The 14,567-nt window shown below is 42.4% G+C and overlaps 1 protein-coding gene across 4 annotated transcripts in view; it reads left to right on the top strand.

The window, feature by feature from the left end:
• The window catches only part of CAMSAP2 (calmodulin regulated spectrin associated protein family member 2), a gene marked incomplete at both ends in the record, with an annotated part of 109,627 nt that overhangs the window by 22,648 nt on the left and 72,412 nt on the right, over positions 1-14,567 (top strand). For all 4 annotated transcript variants that reach the window (XM_080698347.1, XM_080698345.1, XM_080698346.1 and 1 more), the window contains one exon: positions 4,401-4,660. In XM_080698347.1, the coding sequence (XP_080554473.1) occupies positions 4,401-4,660 (260 nt within the window). The remainder of the gene's footprint in view (positions 1-4,400; positions 4,661-14,567) is intronic.

The following is a 14,567-nucleotide window of genomic DNA, read 5'->3' as shown; positions in this document are numbered from 1 at the left end:
CCTCCGGGCTACACTCCCAGACCGATTTTATATTTTTATTTGGAAACAGTGTCTCTTAAGCCAGCACAGCTGGCTTCAAACCTGCGTGATCTTCCTGTCTCCGCCTTCCAAGCGCGGGGATTACACGTGTGCCCCACGCCCGGGCTGGAGGTGCTAACTTAAGGTGGGGAATGCCATCCAGCACTGTACAGCACTTACCACATTGATAACAAAATGGAGGGAGGGAGAGAGGAAGACACTTTTGGTACTGGGAATTGAAACCTACCTCTGAGCTACACCCCAGACCTGATTTAATTTTTATTTTGGCATATGGTTTCACTAAGTTGTTGAGGGCCTCATTAAATTAATGAGGTTAGCCTGGATCCTGTGATCCTCCTGTTTCAGCCTCCCAAGCTCCTGGCAGGAAGGAGCTTTTAATTGGTTTGGTACCTTCTGTGAAGGCAAAACTTCATGCTTATGGATTTTATATTATTTTATTAAATACTTGAATGCCCACTTGAGTGTCAGGCACAGCTAAGTACTAGTGACACAAGACAGAAAATTAGCCTGTTCTCCTTGAGACACAGATAAAGATACAAAATATTATAGGATGGTGATAACTACTATCTAGAGAATCAAAATAGGATGATTGGTTGGGTTCTCAGGGAAGGTATGTCTGAGGAGATGACATTTAAAAAAGATCTGAATAGAAAGCTAGCCATGGGACTAGCAGGGGGGATGTTAGAGGCAGACGGATCAACTAGTATGCAAACCAAGGGGTCTGAGCTTGGCATGTTCTAGCAACAAAAAGGCTTGCGTATCTGGAGTATAGGCCAAGGAGAGCTGGCAGTCACTGAGATCATAGTAGTAGGTAACATTTGTTGATTATAGGGAAATTGGAACTCAGAGAAGTTAAGAGTCACTTAAGATCCACATAGCTGGGTATGGTGGTACAAGTTTATAATCCCGGTACTTGGGAGGCTGAGACAGGGATCTCAGGTTTGAGACCAGCCTCAACAACATAATGAGGCCCTGTTTTGGAAAAAGAAATCTCCCATACAAGTAAGTGGTAGAATTAGGATTCTGCCCAATCTTTTTTTGTTTTGAAACAGGGCCTCACTAGGTTGCTGAGTCTCACTCCTTGTTGAGGCTGGCTTCGAACCTGTGATCCTTCTTTCTCACCTTCCCAAGTACTGGGATTGCAAGCATGTGCCACCACGCCCAGCTTAGTATGCAATTTCTAAGGTACATTCATATTCTATCCTGCCCCTTCATTGTTTTCAAGAAATCTGTGCCACTTGCAGGAATGTGGAAACAACTGGTAGCCAACCCAGCTTTATAGAAAATCCTTGAGCAATTCTGTCTCTTCTTCTACCTGTACCTCAAGCATTTCAAGTGAAAGTTAATTTCAAAACATACATAGTCAGGATTTATAATAACATGATTAAAGTAGATTCTGATAAGTCCTGGTATTCAGGAAAAACTTGTCTCTTATCCTTTGTAATTCTAGCAGTGGTATTTATTTCACTTAGCCATTCCATAATTATTAATTTACCTTATTTTTGTTCTGAAAGTTATGAAAATGAAACCTCTTATCTTTTGTTTTTGCCTGTTTATTTTCTAGTATACTGTTTCAATTCATGTTTTTTAAAAAATGTGATACAGTTTCAAATTGTTTTTAAAGAATACTGATGTCATACCATTGGTAAAATAAGACTTTGAGACTCTTCCCTTAAGCATATCTAGTTTTCCAATACTTGTTTTTGAAATGACCTATTTTGTATTAGTATTCAATGTGCAGTTTTACATTCCTTTTGCAGTTCAAAAATTTGTTTTTATCATATTCTTAAAACATTTTTTGGTTTGTTGTGAATCCTTTCCCGTTTCCTTGCATTGGGGTCTTTTTTTTTTTTGGCGGTACTGGGGATGGAACCCAGGGGCCTTCTACCTCCGGGCTACACTCCCAGACCTATTTTATTTGGAAGCAGGGTTTCTTAAGCCAGCTGAGGCTGACTTCGAACCTGCGCGATCCTGTCTCAGCCTCCCAAGCGCAGGGATTACAAGCGTGCGCCACTACGCCCAGCCATTGGGGTCTTTAAAAAACATACACTTTAACAACTTAGGTTTGTGGGCATGCCTTAAGAGAATGGAAACAGCCCCTGGCCTCTTTGTCTTCCATCTTCCCCCTGTGATTTTGGCATATGCCATTGTTATTTTTTAGTCTGTTTAACTAGATGGTTTAGAGCTAAAATGCTGCATTTACTAGCTGTGTGCCTTTGGGTAAGATAATGAGCGGTTCTAGAGCGCCTTGTCTGTCAAATGGGGAGTAAAGGGTCTTTTGGATTAAATGAAAATGTTTAGGATAGTGCCTACCTAACACATAGACCCTTGAAGTATAAGCATACATTTCTATTATACATTATCTGGTTTGTCCACTTCACTAAGTTGTTTAAAAATGGATGTGAAATCAGTGAGTGACAGGTGGATGTATAGGTATGATGGATTACTTTGTTATCCTGATAATAAGCTTATACTTTTTTTGCATAGCTAGTGTTTAGATACCAATGCAATAACAGAATACAATACAGGAATAAAATCTAAAAAGATACAGGGAATAAAAATCTATTATTTGTGCATTTTATATTAGTTATCTTAAACTAATTTCCCTTTTGCTAGGTGTGGTGGTACATGGTTGTATTCCCAGTACTTGAAAGATTGAGACAGGAGGAGCTCAGGCTTGAGGCCAGTCTGGGCAACATAATAAGACCCTGGTTCAAAATTAAAAATTAAAAAAGGAGCCGAGCATGGTGGTGAGCCTCAGCTACTTAGTGAGGCCCTTTGCAACTCAGTGAGACCCTGTTTCAAAATAAAGAATAAAAAATAGGGCTGTGGGTGTAGCTTGGAGGTAGAATGCCCCTGGGTTCCACCAGGGTGTAGCTAGAAGGTCGATTGTCCCTGTGTCCAATCCTCTGTGTACACACACACACACACTCACTCTCTCTCTCTCTCTCTCTCTCTCTCTCTCTCTCTCTCTCTCTCTCTCTTAAAAACCCAAACCAAAAAAATCTTCCCTTTATTTAGTTCCTGTGATACTGAAATTTAAATTAGTACCAGCATTATATTCTGCATTTTACAATACTGAGGAAACTATTTTAAGTTTGAAGCTGGCTCACAGCTGAGTAATTCAAGCTATGAAGGAAGCAAAATGTTTTCAATTATTAAAAGATGGTATTTTTAGATGTCATCAAAGTCCCAAATTGATATATTTACTCTGGCCTCTTTCTGGGTTCTATATCATCTGCTGATTAGTGGATGTTTCCACTTGAATATTTTTTTTGCTGTAATTTCAAACAACATGTCTAAAACTGAGCCTATGACTTTCTTTCCACAATTGGCTCTGCCTCTAATTTCCTTTTTTGTATTAATGCTGTTTCTATTTCCCTGGTAACCCAGGCTTGGTCATCTTTGATTTCCACTTCACCTCTCTTGTCTGCTTTGTTCCTGGATTCTTTATCTTTAGCAGTCTCTTATGTCCTTCACGTCCTGTTATCCCTTCTGTCTTCAAGCTTCATTATCTGATCCCTATAAAATAATCTTCTATCTTTGATTTTTATAGCCATCAGTAATAAACACCAATTTTTTTTTTTTTTTTTGGTGGCTCTAGAGATCGAATCCAGAGGCATTCTACCTGTAAGCTAAACCTGCAGCCCGATTTTTTTTCTTATTTGGAAACAGAATCTAAGTTATGGAGGGCCTTGCTAAGTTGTTGAGGCTGCTTCGAACCAGCACTCCTCCTGGGTCTTAGCCTCCCAAGTACTGGGGTTACAAGCATGCGCCACCATGCCCCGGCTAAACACCAGATTTTAAACAGTGGATCTTTCTCAAACAAAAGCTGTACCCCCCTTCAAAAACTTTAGCAGGCTGAGCAAGAAGGGAGAGAGACCAGGAGCTTTGAGAGAAGGGGACAGCGTGTGTCCCCGCCCAGTCTAAATGCTGCAGCTGTAAAGCTTTGGGCAAAGGAAGGCGAGGCCAGCAGCATCCTGAAGCAGTAGCTGCATTTCCTAATTGATTGCTTGCATGTGCGGTTGGGTTATTCACTGGAATTAGTTTCTTAGGAATTTTAGGGTTCACTCTGCTTTTGACTCTACATGTGGGAATACTCTCCTCAGCCGCTAGACTCAGGAAACTTCTTGTTTGCTCTATAGTATCTCTTTTGGAGTTTTTTTCAGAGTAGCATCTTCTGAAAAGGAAATTTTATTCTGGATTATATGTTAAGGTCTAAGAAATTATCTTTTCAGTTAAAAGGATATTGTTATTTTTAGAGGGAATCTTAGGTACTGCACAATGAGTAATAATTATTAAAATGTGTGTTTCTTTCGTAAAAATCTCGTAACGGAATTTTTCCCCCTTAATCTTTATAGAAAATGTGCCAGAGGAACTTCGAGAACCATTTTACACAGATCAGTATGACCAGGAACACATCAAGCCGCCTGTGGTTAATTTGCTTCTGTCCGCTGAGCTGTATTGTCGTGCGGGGAGTCTCATTCTCAAGAGCGATGCTGCGAAACCCCTCCTGGGCCATGATGCTGTAATCCAGGCGTTAGCACAGAAAGGTCTCTACGTTACTGACCAGGAAAAATTGGTGACCGAACGAGAGCTGCACAGGAAACCCATACAGATGGTGCGTCTTTATGTACCCAGATTATTTTAAGTTTGCAGTGCACACTTTTGAGTGTGGATTGTACTGTAAGTCAGTGCATAAAATGTTTTGGAATTTGATTGTTATCTCTACCTAGAGTTTAAAACTGTCTGTTCCTTGTAAATCTGGTTTCTAAGTGAAGGAAGAGTTCACCAAACGATTATGGAAGTTTTGATATCATCTAGTATCTGGAAGAAACAGTTAGGTAATTTCCAGCTACTTTAATGTAATTTTTATATAATTTTAGAACTTTTTTTCTACACCATATAAACTAGCTAGAAGAGATGCAAAATGAACCCTTGAGTTTTATTTTAATTAGGCTGGCATTGAAATTTGCAAGTGTTCATTTATGTGCTTGAATAACCTCTTGGTCAATTTCTGTGTATCAGTTATTTTAGTTTATTTAGCAGCCATTGACTCGTTCTTGTGGAAAACACACGGAGAAGCGTTGTAAGCTGGCTGATGTAGGCATGCAGGGGCGCTCCGGAGAGTTGGTCTCTGAAGACATTAATCCAGATGTTTTAAGTTCATTGCCTGGTGTTTTGTCCATTGTGCTGCTTTAGTGTAAGTTTCACAAAATGCAGATATTATCAAGAATGCTGCTAGAAAAGCCAGGCATGGTGGCACAAGCCTGTGATCTCAGCATTTAGGAAGGTGAGGCAGGAGAAAGGCAGGTGTGGGGTCAGCCTTAGCATAGCCCATGCCTATAATCCCAGTAGTTGGAAAGCTGAGGCAGGAAGACTGCAGATTAGAGGCCATCCTCAGCAGTTTAACCAGGCCCTCAGCAACTTTGTTACTACTGAAGCTGGTCTTGAACTTGAATGCTCTGTCTTCTGAGTACTAGGATTATACAGGGTGGGCCACCACACCCTGCTTTCTGTTCATGTTTTAAGGGTTATGTTAATCTCATGTACTATAGAAGTAGCTATGGGGTTAAATAGGATGCTAAGATGACTGTCATTAGAAGATGAAACAAGGTTGATAGAGCCTGGATGAAGGTGGAATGTGCAAGGTAGCTGGGGATGGCAGCAGCACATGCCTATAATTCCAGTATTTGGGAGGCCAGGACAGGAGGGGATTGCAGGTTTGAGGCGAGCCTCAACAACGTAGTGAGACCCTCAGCAGCCTAACAAGACCCTGTTTCAAAATTAAAAAACAAAATATAGCTGCAGGTGTGTAGCTCAGAGGTAGAACGCCCTGGGTTCAGCCCCATACACAGTACCACACATGCGCACAAAATAGAATATGGAAGGTAATTTTTTGTCACTATTTTTGCTGGATACATGAAAGATATTGAGAACAGAGAATCTGATTTTAGGAACACTGTGTTGTGCTTTTGTCCTTTTTTTTTTTTTTAATTGGTCCTATTTGGCATCTATTCTTATGGATTTCCATGGTGTTGCCATCTGTTGGAACTCTGTAATTTGCTCATGTAGAACCCCCCCCCTCCCTTGAAGGAGTTTATTACTAAGATAGGAATGTAGAAGGCAATTACAGCCCCATGTCATTCAGGAGTGGAATGGAGAGGTGTTGGTGGTTCAAATGAATTCACCGAAATACAAAACCTGGAATAGGCTGGGCGTGGTGACGGCCGCTTGTAATCCCCAAGCTTGGGAGGCGGAGACAGGAGAATCATGCAGGCTTGAAGCCAGCTGCACTGGCTTAAGAGGCCCTGTTTCCAATAAAAATATATTTAAGAAAATAGGTCTGGGAGTGTAGCCTGGAGGTAGAAGGGCTTCCAGGAACCCCAGTACCACCAAAACCAAAACAAAAACAAAACCCGGAATAGTTTTTATAGATATGAGGCCCTCTATCTTGTTCTACGTCATTCTGACGTTGTGTAATTTACTCATGTAGAGCCTTTTTATTTATTAATTTATTTATTTTTTGATTTTTCTATTGATTTTTTTATTTTTTTTAAATTTATTTTTATTGGTGCATTGTAATCATACATCACATTGGAATATAAGACTTGAGAGGATATATAAGCACACATCATCCAATTAGCCCTCATCCAGCCCCCATCCCATTCCCTCCCCCTCCCTCATCCCATGCTTGTTTGGTGATTAACTTTGATACATATGTTTATGTATCTCCTGCTTTTAAAGAGGCTCCATCCTCCCCTATTCCATACCCTCTGATTGGTCACCTTAATTGCTTCACTATAGGGCCCTTTCTATAGCTCGACCACTTCCTGTTGCCCATTTCCTCCTAGTTATTGCTGATTAGGGGAAGCATCTGGTTTTAATTTTCTGCGATATTTCTCTGTGCATGCCGCATTGCAAATACCGATCCCACTCTTGATGGCCCCAGTTGTGGCTTGGCTACCCGGTGGACTGATCAGACCTCGCTGGCTCAAGCAGCAGCCTTGCCTCATGGGAGGCCCTGGTTCTGGCCTCGCTGGCCCTGACACTGGCCTAACCCCTCAGCTGGCTCTGATCCCGGCCTCGGAGGCCCCAGCACCGGCCTTGCCTCACGGCAGGCTCCTATGTTAGCCGATGGCCCCGGCATCTGCCTAACCCCTCGGCAGGCTCCGATCCAGGCCTCAGAGGCCTCAGTAGCGAGCGGCCTTGCCTCACGGAAGGCTCCAAAGCCGGCCAGTGGCCCCGGCACCGGCCTAACCCCTCAGCTAGCTCCGATCCCGGCCTCGGAGGCCCCAGCACCAGCCTTGCCTCACGGCAGGCTCCAATATTAGCCGATGGCCCCGGCATTGGCCTAACCCCTCGGCAGGCTCCGATCCCGGCCTCGGAGGCCTCAATAATGGCCTTGCCTCACGGAAGGCTCCAATGCTGGCCGTTGGCCCCAGCACTGGCCTAACCCCTCGGCAGGCTCTGATCCCGGCCTCGGAGGCCCCAGCACCGGCCTTGCCCCACGGCAGGCTCTGATCCCGGCCTCGTTGGCCCCGGCACCGGCCTAACCCCTCGGCAGGCTCCGATCCCGGCCTTGGAGGCTTCAATAATGGCCTTGCCTCACGGAAGGCTCCGATGCTGGCCGTTGGCCCCAGCACCGGCCTAACCCCTCGGCAGGCATGTAGAGCCTTTTTAAAAACTTTTCTCTAGCTGTGCGTTGTGGTGCATGGGGATAGTGGTGTACACTTGTAATCCTAGTACTTGGAGGCTGAAACAGGAGGATCGTAGGTTGGAAGCCAGCCTCAGCTACTTAGTGAGCTCCTCCCCACAATTTAGTGAGATTCTGTTTCAAAATAAAGAGAATAACAAATAGGCTGGAGGTGTAGCTCAGAAATAGAATGTCCCTAGGTTCAATCCCTAGTACTGAAAAAAAAAAAAAAAAAAGCCCCACTTTTCCCTGTATAAGAATAAAGATTGCAGTTTAGAGAAAAACATTGATAAATGTAGGGTCATAATAGTAGGTGAGGAGACAATTTCTTATGACCCCTGTATAAGAATATGTTTCAAATTTGTGAGCAGAATTTACCTCTGAGGTATTTTAAATTCTGGTAGCTATTGTTAAACAGGGCTTTGAGCCAGGCGTGCTGGCACACACTTGAAATCCCAGCGCTTGGGAGGGTGAGAAAGGAGGATCGCACAGGTTCAAAGCCAGCCTCAGCTACTTAGTGAGGTTCTCAGCCCAGGGATATTCGACCTCCAAGCTACACCCCCAGCCCTATTTTTTATTCTTTATTTTAAAACAGGGTCTCACTAATTTGCGGAGGGCCTCACTAAGTAGCTGAGGATGGCCGTGAACTGCGATCCTCTGGTCTGAGCCTCTCAAATGCTGGGATTACAAGGGTGTGCCACCATGCCTGGCTCTGGAACTCACTTTTCTATTTTCCACTCCTTGTGTACCTAGTTTGGATTTTATTATTAATAGGTAACATCTATATCTTTGTTACAAATTCAGATTATCTTTTGCTATTATAAAACCTTACTTATCATGTTAAAATCGTTGTTTATTTTTAATTATTTATTTGGACTAAGTTCACTCAAATAGAAATAACTTGGTAAATGGTACTTATTTTATCAGATGGTATTACATAAGTATCAAGTACCTTTTTTTGGCTGGTACTAGGGATTAAACTCAAAGGTAGTCCCACCTCCAAGCTACACCCCTAGCCCTTTTTATTTTTTATTTTTGAAGATGTATGGTCTTGCTAGGTTGTTGAGTTGTCTTATGTTGCTGAAGCTGGACTTGAACCTGAGATTTTCTTGACTCAGCCTCCCAGGTACTGGGATTACATGTATACATCACCTTGCCCAGTTCACAAAACTCTTACATTTATGCCAGGCGTGGTGGCACATGTTTGTAATCCCAGTACTTGGGAGGCTGAGACAGGAGGATTGCACAGTTTCAAAGCCAGCCTCAGCTACTTAGTGAGGCTCTCAGCACCTTAGGGAGACCCTGTTTCCAAATAAAATATAAAATAGGTCTGGGAGTGTAGCTTGGAGGTAGAAGGCCCCTGGACTTCATCCCCAGCACCACATAAACAAAACAAAACAAAACAAAAAACTTTTTTACACTTATAATAAAACTGAATTCAGTCAGACCATTTATTAATTTATTCATATTATTTGATCTTCTGCAGTGTATTTTGTACTTTTACTATGATTAAGAGTTCTTGGCCTTCAGTGTTTCACTTTCTAGTGGGGGTTTATTAAAATCTAACCAAATTTTTTTTATTAGTTTTTTTTTTCTTTTTTTGGGGTGGCACTGGGGTTCCTGGAAACCCTTCTACCTCCGGGCTACATTCCCAGACCTATTTCATATTTTTTAAAATTTGGAAACAGGGTCTCTTAAGCCAGCGCAGCTGGCTTCAAATCTGCGCGATCCTCCTGGGCTGGCTTCAAACCTGCGCAATCCTCCTGTCTCCACCTCCCAAGCGTGGGGATTACAAGCGTGCACCACCACGCCCAGCATAAATCTAACCAAATTTTAATACATATATTTTACAAATATAGAGACACCAAACTCCGTCCTACTTTTATGCCACATTTTGAAGGATGTCAAGGAATTTACTAAGTAGGGAAATGAAGGCTGGGCTGTAAGTTACTGTGCATGGGAGCGTGGGGGGTGCTGATGAAGCATGAGTATGATAGATAGCTCAGGGAAAGCAAGGGCTTTGGATGCAGCTTTAGCACCAGGCACATACTGGGAGTGATGAGCAATGAGCTCACAGAATAGATGGCTAGGGCCTGATGAACGGCTTTTTATGATACAACACATGTGTATGTTCTGGAAGTGATAGGGAACCGCGTAGTGTAGGGTGTGAATCCCACAGAGAGGCTCTCGTCACGCTTGCGTTTCAGAAAGCCACCCTGGTGGAATTGTGGAGGAGATATCCTCAGGAGGCTCATGGAATAGCTGGGGGTCTGAACTGCGGTCTCAGAGGATGGAGAGATGTAGAAGTGGGGTTCAAGGTCTGCATGGTGGCGCACGCCTCGAATCCCAGTACTTGAGAGATTGGGACAGGAGGATCACGGGTACGAAGACAGCCTCAGCAAGTAGTGAGATTCTCATCAACCTAGTGAAATAGTTTCAAAATAAAAATTAAGTAGGGCATAGGGTGTATCCCAGAGGTAGAATGCCCCTGGTTTAATCCCCAGTACAGGAGGAGGAGGAGGAGGAGGAGGAGGAGGAGGAGGAGGAGGAGGAGGAAGGGTTCACTGAGAGAGGCATTTTTAAGGGAGATAGGATTGGGATTTTTTTTTTTTTTTTTCAGTACTGGGGGGTGGAACCCAGGGTCATTCTGCCTCTGAGTTATATCCCCAGCCCTGTTTTTAAAAATAAATGTTCATTGGTGCATTGTAATCATACATCTCAATGGGATAAAAAAAAGACTTGTGGAGATACACATGCACACAGCACCCAATCAGCCCCTACCCAATCTCTAGCCCCTTCCCTCACCCTCCCTCCTACCCATGCTTGGCTTCCTGATTGACTTTGATATGTTTAAATATATCGTGTTCCAGCCCTACTTTCTATTCTTTATTTTGAAACAGGGTCTCACTAAGTTGCAAAGGGGCTTATTAAGTAGCTGAGGCTGTCTGTGAACCATGATCCTCCTGTCTCAGCCTCCCAAATGCTGGGATTACAAGCGTGCGCCACCATGCCCAGCTTGAAGTGATTTTTTTTTTTGACTCATTAGAGTTAGGAGATTAAGAGAACCAAGACTAAGCCTGGCCAAAAATAAATATTTTTTTCCACTAAAGGTTGAGCCCAGGGGCATTATACTTCCATATTATACCCCAGCCCTTTTTATTTTTTGTTTTGAAATAGGGTCTCACTAAATTGCTAAGGCTGGCCTCAAACCTCTCATCCTCCTATCTCAGCCTCTAAAGTACTGGAAATACTGGCCGACATGCACCACCTTGCCTGGCTCATTATGCCAAGTCTTAATGTATAGTTGGCTACTAGCAGCTAGAAAAACAAGTTCTTTGGTTTCATTCTCTTCTTTAATCTTCAGGGTCTGGGTGCTCACTACCTGTCCTCTGGTGCTTCTAGTACTTTGGAGCCTTGAAATTTTTTACTTACTAGTGGTAAAAAACAAAACAAACAACAGTGAAACTACTTTATAGATTAAAAATCATAAGCTAATACCCTTTTTATTTATTTTCCCATATCTTGAACTTTTTTTTTTGTACTGGTGATTGAAACCATGGGCATATTCTGTATCTGAGGTATACTCCTAGCCTTTTTAATTTTTTTTTGTTTTGTTTTGAAACAGTTTACTAAATTGTTGAGGCTATCCTTGAACCTGTGATCCTCCTGTCTTAGCCTTCAGACTCCTAGGATTATAGTACTGTTACCATGCCCTGCTTGATTTCTTAGATCTCTGGTTTATTTTTTCTTGTGGTACTGGGTATTGAACCCATGGGCTAAATTATTGCCCCAGGCCTATTTGTTTGTTTTTGGCATTACTAGGGATTGAACGTAGGGGCATCTACCTCTGAGCTACACCCCCAGCCCTATTTTTTATCCTTTATTTTGAAACAGGGTCTCACTAAGTTGCTGAGGGCCTCAGTAAGTAGTTTAGGATGGCCACAAACCTGCGATCCTCCTGTTTCAGCCTCCCAAGTACTGGGATTATAAGCATGCACCACCATACCTGGCTTCCCCAGCCCTATTTTTAATTTTTATTTTGAAAAAGGGTCTCCTCAACAAGTTGTGGAAGACCTCACTAAGTTGCTGAGGCTGGTTTTGAACCTTCAGTCCCCCTGTCTCAGCCTCCCAAGTACTAGGATTACAGATGCTACCATGCTGGCTCAAACCTCTGGTTTTCTTTTTTTTCTTCTTTGTGGGCATTCTACCTCTGAGTTATACTCCAAGCCCTATTTTATTTTTATTTTGTAACACAGTCTCGCTAGGTTGATGAGAGTCTCACAACTTGCTGAGGCTGTCATTGAACCTGCTATTTTCCTGTCTCAGTCTTCTAAGTACTAGGATTACAGGTGTGCACCATCACACCTGGGTCGAACTTTGATTTTTTTTTTTCCCCCCATACTGGGGATTGAACCCAGGAGCGTTTTACCTCAAAGCTATACCCCCAGCCCTATTTTTTATTCCTTTTTTTTTTTTTTTTTTTTTTTTTGGTGGTACTGGGTTTCCTGGAAACCCTTCTACCTCCAGGCTACACTCCCAGACCTATTTTTATACTTTTTTAAAATTTGGAAACAGGGTCTCTTAAGCCACTAGCTTCGAACCTGCATGATCCTCCTGTCTCCGCCTCCCAAGCGCGGGGATTACAAGCGTGCGCCACCAGGCCAGGCTATTCTTTATTTTTGAAATGGTCTCATTAAGTTGCGGAGGGCCTCATTAAGTAGCCAAGGCTGGCCGTGAACCTGCGATTCTCCTGTCTCAGCCTCCCAAGTACTGGGATTCCAAGTATGCACTGCCATACCCAGCAACCTTTGGTTTTTGTAAAGAAAGAAAAAGGCTGTTTGCTAAGTGATTTCCTAAGTTTCTCTTTACTTCTTAGTATCTGTTTTTGAAAGAGTATTATGTAAATGAAGGTGAGTCTGTGCGTATATGGACAAATTAAATAAGATTGAAATACAGTTTGGTGGAATAACACATCTCTTTTGTTACTACATAGTTACCATGATGATTTATGGGCATTCATTTATCCCGTAGATAATAATCAGTTTCTACTTTGTACTCTGGCCTGGACGTTGGTAATGGAGTAGACGATCTCTGCCCTGTAGATGTTCTTGGAAGAGGTGAGGTTAAGGAGACAAAGAGAATTGAAAGATGCAGGGTGGAAATGGGATAATGCTGAAGGCATGGCGATAAATGAAGCGTGAGGAGGATTTAATGTACTTTACAGATGTTAATTATTCATGTAGAAAGTGAGATAGGTGGTAGCTTCGTTATTTTATAGATGAGAAAACTGATCTCTAACTTATCCTGAAGGTGAGATAAGTTGCCCAGTGCCAAGCAGGCAATAAATGATGATGTTAGAATTTGATCTTGTGTCTGCTGACTCCAAAGCCTATGTTTATCCCACTTACACTATATGACCTTTCAGGAAAAAAAACCTCACAAACAATATCTTCCTGTTTCAAATTATTATTTTTACTATTTGGTACCAACCAGAGAAGGCAAATAGATCAATTATTTCTATCTTGTTCTATAAAAAAGGAAAGTTTATGCATAGGTGAACTTAATAGATACTTACTAAGCCAGGCACTGTGGTGCATGCATGTAATCCCAGCATTTGGGAGGTTGACACAGGAAGATCGCGGTTCGTGGCCAACCTCAGCTACTTAGTGAGGCCCTTTGCAACTCAGTGAGACCCTTTTTAAAAATAAAAAATAGGGCTGGGTGTAACTCAGAGGTAGAATGCCCCTGTATTTCAACCCCTGTACTGCAAAAAAAAAAAAAAAAAAAAAAAAAAAAAAAACTTACTAGCTGGGCATGGTGGTACACACCTGTAATCCAGGGGACCATAGGTTCAAGGCCAGCTCTTAGACCCTTTTTCAAAATAAAAAGTGCTGGGGGTGTAACTTGGAGGTAGACTGTCTCTGGGTTCAATTCTAAGTAACAACAACAAAGTAACAGGCACTTACTTGATTCCTGCTGAAAAAGGTATAGAAAAAAGTAATGCGAGATCATGATCATATTGCTAGGTTAGTAAACAAATGCTGGGGGTGTAGCTTGGAGGTAGAATGACCCTGGGTTTCATCCCCAGTACCACAATAAATAAGTTAAATAAATAAACGAATAAATAAATGTATATAGTAACTAGGACTTTCCTTTTTTTTTTAATGGAAGAAAAGGGTTACTGTTCATTCATTTTAGGTTACTAACTTAAATAAATGGTACATTGTAAAGTTATTTAGCTCAGTGTCTGGGACCGAACTAAGGGTTGAACCCATGGGCAGCTACCTCTGAGCTACACCCCAAGCTCTTTTTTTTTTTTTTTTTAATTTTTTTTTTTTGCAGGTCTGGGGATGGAACCCAGGGGCATTTGACCTCTGAGCCACACCCCCTGCCCTATTTTTTTATTCTTTCTTTTGAAACAGGGTCTCACTAAGTTGCGGACCGGTTTTAGCCTCCCGAATGCTGGGATTACAAGCACCAAGCACGCACCACCACGTCCGGCTCCTGAGCTCTATTTTTATTCTTTATTTTGAAATGGGGTCTCACTAAAGTTGCAGAGGGCCTCACCTAAGTAGCTGAGGCTGGCTGTGAACCTGTGATCCTCCTGCATCAGTCTCCCAAGTACTGGGATTACAAACACGGGCCACCACACCTGGTTCAGGTTAAGATGTTTTTAGCAAGTTTGATAGAAAAATGGATTTTCCTAATTTGCAAAATTACAATCCAGTGCTATAGGACAATCACAGAAGTTATCTGTAGTCGTTCAGACCCCCAGGCTGAGTTGAGCAGATCGATCCCCCACCTACCCTCATGATACTGACTCAATTTCTTA

The sequence above is a fragment of the Muscardinus avellanarius genome, assembly GCF_963383645.1.
Source record: "Muscardinus avellanarius genome assembly, chromosome: 7".
NCBI lineage: Eukaryota > Metazoa > Chordata > Mammalia > Rodentia > Gliridae > Muscardinus > Muscardinus avellanarius.
The sequence above is the reverse complement of the archived record's forward strand: the minus strand, read 5'-3'. Positions and strand labels throughout refer to the sequence as shown.